At 42.8% G+C, this 6,982-nt stretch overlaps 1 protein-coding gene across 1 annotated transcript; it reads right to left on the reverse strand.

Moving 5' to 3' along the window:
* Positions 1-200: 200 nt before the first annotated feature.
* Positions 201-5,031, reverse strand: LOC146638320 (uncharacterized). The gene is made up of 11 exons (XM_085367660.1): positions 4,938-5,031; positions 4,643-4,777; positions 4,263-4,411; positions 3,467-3,603; positions 3,283-3,376; positions 3,024-3,147; positions 2,688-2,905; positions 2,424-2,607; positions 2,062-2,186; positions 1,795-1,890; positions 201-440 (listed from the first exon to the last, which is right to left on the reverse strand). Exons 1-11 carry the CDS (start codon positions 5,029-5,031, stop codon positions 201-203), a joined length of 1,596 nt encoding a protein of 531 aa, XP_085223786.1.
* Between the last annotated feature and the right edge of the window lie 1,951 nt (positions 5,032-6,982).

Below are 6,982 nucleotides of genomic sequence, written 5' to 3' on the forward strand. Positions count from 1 at the left end.
TTGCTGTGAAAACTACTGAGGTGCTTCCTAAAGCCTGCATAAGTTTGGAGCTGAATCCTGCAGCCTGGCTGCCAACAAAATAACTTAAACTTAGGTCCAGGATAATAACCATGTTCACCTCTTAAATGTGAAATCAGCTGCTGACTGATGGGATAAGCTCTCTTACACAAAAAACATGTCAGCATTTTAATGATTTTTACTTAGGTTGTGAGAAGAATTTCCTGGTTAAGGATTTTGGCTCTCAGGTCACCAACTCTTGGGGACTCCTTCATTTTCCCCATATCAATATTGTATACTGTTGTCTGCAGAAATGTGTAGAAATTCACAAGTGCAGCATCATAAGACACATTGAACACAAAATGAGCTTTAAAAAGCTCATCAAATGCCCCAAGGGAGTGGCTGGCCTGGCAGGGGATGAGACGCTTGTCTATGGCAACATACACTCAACAAAAATATAAACGCAACACCTTTGTTACTGCTCCCATTCCCCATGGGATGGATGTAGAGACCTAAAATTCATTCCAGATACACAATATAACCATCCCTCCCAAACAGTGGTCACAAATCAGTCCAAATGTGTGGTAGTGGGCACATCTGCTATATTGAGATAATCCATCCCACCTCACAGGTGTGCCACATCAGGATGCTGATCTGACATCATGAGTAGTGCACAGGTGTACCTCAGACTGCCCACAACAAAAGGCCACCCTGGAATGTGCAGTTTTTTGCGCTATTGGGGGTCTGGGGACCCAGAACCGGTCAGTATCTGGTGTGACCACCATTTGCCTCATGCAGTGCAACACATCGTCGCATGGAGTCTATCAGATTGTCAATTGTGGCCTGTGGAATGTTGGTCCACTCCACTTCAATGGCTGTGCGAGGTTGTTGGATATTCGTGGGAACTGGTACATGCTGTCGTATACGCCGGTCAAGCACATCCCGAACATGCTCAATGGGTGACATGTCCGGTGAGTATGCTGGCCATGCAAGAACTGGGACATTCTCAGCTGCCATCTGCCCTGAACAATGTGAACCATGATTCATCCGTGAAGCGCACACCTCTCCAACGTGCCAGACGCCATTGAATGTGAGCATTTGCCCACACAAGTCTGTTACGGCGACGAGCTGGAGTCAGGTCAAGACCCCGATGAGGACGACGGGCATGCAGTTGAGCGTCCCTGAGACGGTTTCTGACAGTTTGTGCAGAAATTGTTTGGTTGTGCAAACCAATTGTTCCAGCAGCTGTCTGGGTGGCTGGTCTCAGACGATCTTGGAGGTGAACCTGCTGGATGTGGAGGTCCTGGGCTGGTGTGGTTACACGAGGTCTGCGGTTGTGAGGTCGGTTGGATGTGCTGCCATATTCTCTGAAATGCCTGTGGAGACGGCTTATGGTTGAGAAATGAACATTCAATGCACGGGCGACAGATCTGGTTGACATTCCTGCTGTCAGCATGCCAATTGCACGCTCCCTCATTGCTTGTGGCATCTGTGGCATTTTGCTGTGAGACAAAACTGCACATTCCAGGGTGGCCTTTTGTTGTGGGCAGTCTGAGGTACACCTGTGCACTACTCATGATGTCAGATCAGCATCCTGATGTGGCACACCTGTGAGGTGGGATGGATTATCTCAATATAGCAGATGTGCCCACTACCACACATTTGGACTGATTTGTGACCACTGTTTGGGAGGGATGGTTATATTGTGTATCTGGAATGAATTTTAGGTCTCTACGTCCATCCCATGGGAATGGGAGCAGTAACAAAGGTGTTGCGTTTATATTTTTGTTGAGTGTAGAAGCTGTCGACCTTCCTCTTCTGGTGCCCAACAGGCAGGAGGTATGGCTGCTGACTCTGCTGATTCTGGAGATGCTCTTCCAAACTGCAGCAAGACTGGAGTTGAGACAAAGATACTGAGCATTTGACACAGGAGCAAGTCAGAGATAATAGCATCACAGAAATGAGTATGTAAACCTCCTTTGTAAGCTCAACTGTAATTTGTTTCATTCACCTCTTAACCAGTGACATGACAACTTATGATAAAAACTATAAATATTAAATTACCTTATGAAAGACTACAAGTCTCTCAACAGCATCAGAGGCGCTGATTTTTTGATACTTTGGTCCTCCTGGAGGTGGCAGAAGGAAATGTAACAGTAACAACTGGGAGGCCATGTCTTGGTCAAAGGCTGCGGCCAAAGAGTCACAAGAATCAATTGACAGCAAATCTTTCAAATGCAATTTTTAAGGAGAACTAGAAAAGCACTTCCTAAGAAAGTTGAAATGTGCTGTCATAAACATTAAACTAACAGCTAAAGAAAACTGATGAAGCAAAGCTAACAGGTGAATGAATTGGTATTTATTAATAGAATCCTGATGCTATTGAACTTTAACTGCTTATAGCAAATCATATTTAACAAACTCACTTGCTGCCTCATCAAGATCACTTCCTGGTGGACTCTCTGCTGACTGCACCAATTGACGCAACTCTACTGTTGAGGTGAGCTGCTTGGCCTCTTTGATGATTTGATACCTAAAGATTGGATCCCATTTCTGAAGCAGCCTGGTAGATATCTCATCATCAAACAGGAGAGTGAAGTCTTGATTCACCTTTAAGAAAGAAAATCTACTACTGCCACATTCATCTTGAAATTTAAAGTGATATTAAAAATTCCACTGAATATTCTCACCAATCCTTTTGTATCCAAGAATCTTGGAAAGATAGACAGGATATCAAGACCTTTGTCAGGATCATTGATGAGCTTCTGACGATGCTGAAAGGTCTTTCTCATCTTCTGGAAAATCAAGGAAGTGTCAGATGTATGGTTCAGCAAAGAGATGGCCTCCTGGCAAGCATCTCCATCAAGCTGCATGTCGACATTAATGGGCCTTTGGTAATTTGGGCCCCCTGAAGAAAAACATACAAACATAAAAGCATAGGTGCCGAGCAGATAGGTAAATGAAAACAAAATAGTATATAATGTAAATGAGAACATTATCTAGTTTGTGGACACTTAATTTCTTACCTCCTTCTTGAGCAAAGCCAGTGGAGCTACTTGGTGGTGCAGATCCTCTTCTAGTCTTTCTCTGTATCGTTTTCAAACGCCAAGAAATGTATCCAGTGCTGCTTGCAGCATCATAGAAGTGTTCCTAAAATGTAAATACATTCAAAAATAATGTGTTGTCAATCTGAAAATTTTCAGAACTTAAATGTCAACGCACACAAATCCCAATGATGCACAGCATGAAAATTATGTAAACAAAGTGCAATAATAGTGACTATACATAGCCTTTCTTGGAGTATGGGTCTTTCAGGGATGGGAACAATGTCACTACCCCTAGCGCGTACTGTTCTCTAACAGCTTTGGTGGGGAGGTGCCTGAAAAACGATTTTAAATTAGCATGCTTAAGTAATGGCAAAATAGTAACTTGTATTTAAAAAAAAAATGCACCAATAGAACACACATACCCATGGCAATCAATCATGTGAGCCACTATTATATTGACCATTTTTCTTCTGGTAGCATCTGTTAGAGTTTGTGTTGTGTGATATTCCTGGAGAACCTCTTCACCACCTGAATTGGTTCCAAGTACACCTTCAATTAACTTGAGAAAAAAAAGAGGCAAAAAGTGAGGAATAGCTTTTCTACATATTAAGAATAATGAAGTAGAAAAAAAACTATGAGAACTGAGTTTTGTCACTGTCATGATCCTGGGTCCTTTTGACCCAGCGTTTTGTGTTTTCTCTTCGCGATTTTGGTTCTGTTCTTCCTCTGGTTAGTGTTTACTCTGTTCTGCCCGTGTGTTCCTGTATCTAGTCCGCGTTTCTTAGTTTGTGTCCTTTCATGTGTAAGTTCCTGTTTTATTGTGAAGGTCTGTGTCTTATGTGAGTGTTTTCAGTTTGCCTCCCTAGTCTCGTCATGTTAATTACTCCCAGCTGTGTTCCCACCTGTATGTAATCCCCCTGTGTTCTCTGAGTGTATTTTAGTTGTGTCTTCTGTCATAGTAGTGGCTGGTTCGTCTGTGTTGTTTCCCCTCGGTCTCCCTGCGTCTCCCCGTATGTATTTCTCCGGACCTCCCTGCATCCTCATTCTGGTTTGTCTTATTAGTTTACCCAGTTTAGGTTTCCGGTTTCATGTTTTGTCGCCACCGCTGTTTGTACTTACACCCCTGTAAATAAACACTCACCTGCACCAGAGCTGCCGCCTTTTGGGTCCTTACTACAAATCCACACGGCTTGCCCCGCAAACCGTGACAGTCACAACCTTTTTAGCAGATGCTGCATCAACAGTACCCTCAACTCTTGTTTTCTTCCTGGGACCCTCATCTAGAAGTATAGTTGATGTACTTGCATTTGAGCTGAAGCTTGAATCAGAACAATCAGATGCAGAAGACAAGGAGCAATCAGAAAATTCTAAAAGGAAAAAACAACATTATTCTGTAAGGTGTAGAAAAAAAATCTGGCTGTGGATTTTTAACTAACAAGGCAACATCACACTGCAGACCTGACTCATTTAAATTAACTGATCTCAATGTTCAAACAGCTGATTGGTCAAATTGTGTGCTCCTGATTATTTGGAACAACCAGCAGCCACACAGCCCTTCCCCATGTCTGGTGTTGAGCTTGCCCCTTTAAATTTCTCACCATCACTTGAGAAAACTGTTAGGACCACAGTGCCTTGGCTGATAAGGTCACTGAAAATCACTTCATCAACTTCTGTCCCTGTTGCATCTTTGTACACTACTTTTGCATCAGGTGGCAGGCAGAATCTCTCGATGACTGGAAAAGATAAGATATATCTGAGTGCACCTTTTAAGTAAACTGTTCTTGCCTCACATTCACTAAAGTGATACACCACTGTATGATTCAAGAGACTTGGCGAAACGCCCTACAAAAAATTCTGTCCCCCCAACTAAAATTAGGTAAGATATAAACAAACCTTTTTCATGAAACTGCATAAACTCAAACCGCCCATCAACCTCTTCCAACTTCACATACTTCTGCTGTTGGCAGTATCGAACCTGGACCAGCATTTTACTGAGACAAAATAATAACAAAAATGGTACACTAGTAAGTATTTGACATTTAGAGCAATTCAAGCAAAAATGATTAAAACACTGACATATACCGTACATGGTGATTAATACTGACCATGCGTTTGAATTTCACTGCAATAACATTTAATGTTATCAAATAAACCTGTGTCTGTCCATGCAGGAGTCCAATTGATACGCAACACAATACAAAATACATGTTAATCTATGGTGTATTTTACACCAGACACGGAGTGCTACGAAGCGATTGTTTCGGTATCCCGCAGGAAGTTACACCAAGACACACGAGACAATCCAGGCAATTTTGAAGATAAAAGCTATTCTCCAAAATAAAATACTGCGATTGACAAATGCGATCAGATTCGTGTATGAAAAGAGACAATAGAGATGAAAATAAACACATCGCAAAGGAGGGGACAGCCTAACTGACTATGTTTGGGGCGGGTGTCTCAAAGGGAGAAGAGAGTGAGACAGAGAGAGACAGATTAGAGACAAGTCAACGATGAACGATGTCAAAGTAAAAGCAGGAGTGACTAAAACAAGCTCTCTTCCATTATTTTGGGATGTTATTTACTTATCAATTGTGAAAAAAAATGCTCTGAATAAACAGAGGAGCAAAAACGCTCATGAACTGGCGTGGAGAAAGACGTGTCTGTGTGAACAGGGGAAAAGCTGAACGTGGCGCGGCGCTTCTACGTGCAGTGTCTACCGTCACTCACGAGTAAAAAGACTGCAACATTAACATTAGCATTGGAGGCTAAATAGAATTTTCGACACATCTCCTCCTCTATTAAAGCTTGTTTTCAGCAACCGAACACCAAGAAACATCAAGAAAACCTCACTGCACCGATAGAATACCGTTAATTTTATATAAGTTTGAATTACTTACCGTTTGTGTAAAATACTCCAAGCAGCAACACGGCAGGCATCCACCACGGTGTAACCAGCAGACGCACATGGAAAATCGGCCCGGCAGAGCAAACTATTAATTGATCCACGGGTTTACCTGGGCAGAAGCCCAGGAGCCTACCAAGATAAATAACTCTCATTTAATTGGACTTGAATAACACTGTTTAATAACTCCAACACTGAACACTATTTGAATCAGAATGTGTTAAAATGACACTTTGAGAGTGGAAATCAACTCTAACATGTTTAACCCTGAAATTTTAACACTCCAGTTTTTGCTGTGTATACACTGATATGCACACACTCATCCCCCCTCCCTTTCCAAATGGCTTCGATGCTTATTCCCTTCCGATGCTGCACCCTTTACTACGGAGCCCCGCAGGGGACATGGGAGAAAAAAAAAATTAAGACGGACTTTTGCGAGATCTCGCAAAACAAACTCGGGATCTCGCAAAAGTATTGCGAGATCTCGCAAAAGTTTAGCCCCATTCTTCGGAGGCCGCCAGCTCGAAGCCGACCGGGAGGTCGAGGCACGATGTGCCGGGAAAGCGGTGTTCCTCCCGGCTGTAGTAGGTCTCGACCTCCCGTTAGCTTCGAGCTAGTGGGTGTCAGATCTCCAAAAACGGAGCACTTTTGCAAATATGTGATGTCTTGTAAACCGAGCAGGTATCTGACGTTTACACAACTACATAAACGCCTCAAAATATCTTAAAGGTGTATTTTGTGACCCAGAAAGAGTAATATTAAAACTAAGTAGCTGCCGCCATTGTTGGAATTCAACTTTCGCAAGAAAGTTTTGCAAGATCCCGAGTTAGTTTTGCGAGATCTCGCAAATGTTTTGCGAGATCCCGAGTTTGTTTTGCGAGATCTCGCAAAGGTTTTGCGAGATCGCGCAAAGGTTTTGCGAGATCCCGAGTTTGTTTTGCGAGATCTCGCAAAAGTCCGTCTTAATTTTTTTTCTCCCATGTCCCCTGCGGGGCTCCGTACTTTACCCACCCCTGTTGCTTGTCATGTGTTTCTT

Source organism: Diplotaxodon limnothrissa, linkage group LG2 (assembly GCF_057381915.1).
Source record: "Diplotaxodon limnothrissa isolate DT_005_m linkage group LG2, D_limnothrissa_male_GT1.1, whole genome shotgun sequence".
NCBI lineage: Eukaryota > Metazoa > Chordata > Actinopteri > Cichliformes > Cichlidae > Diplotaxodon > Diplotaxodon limnothrissa.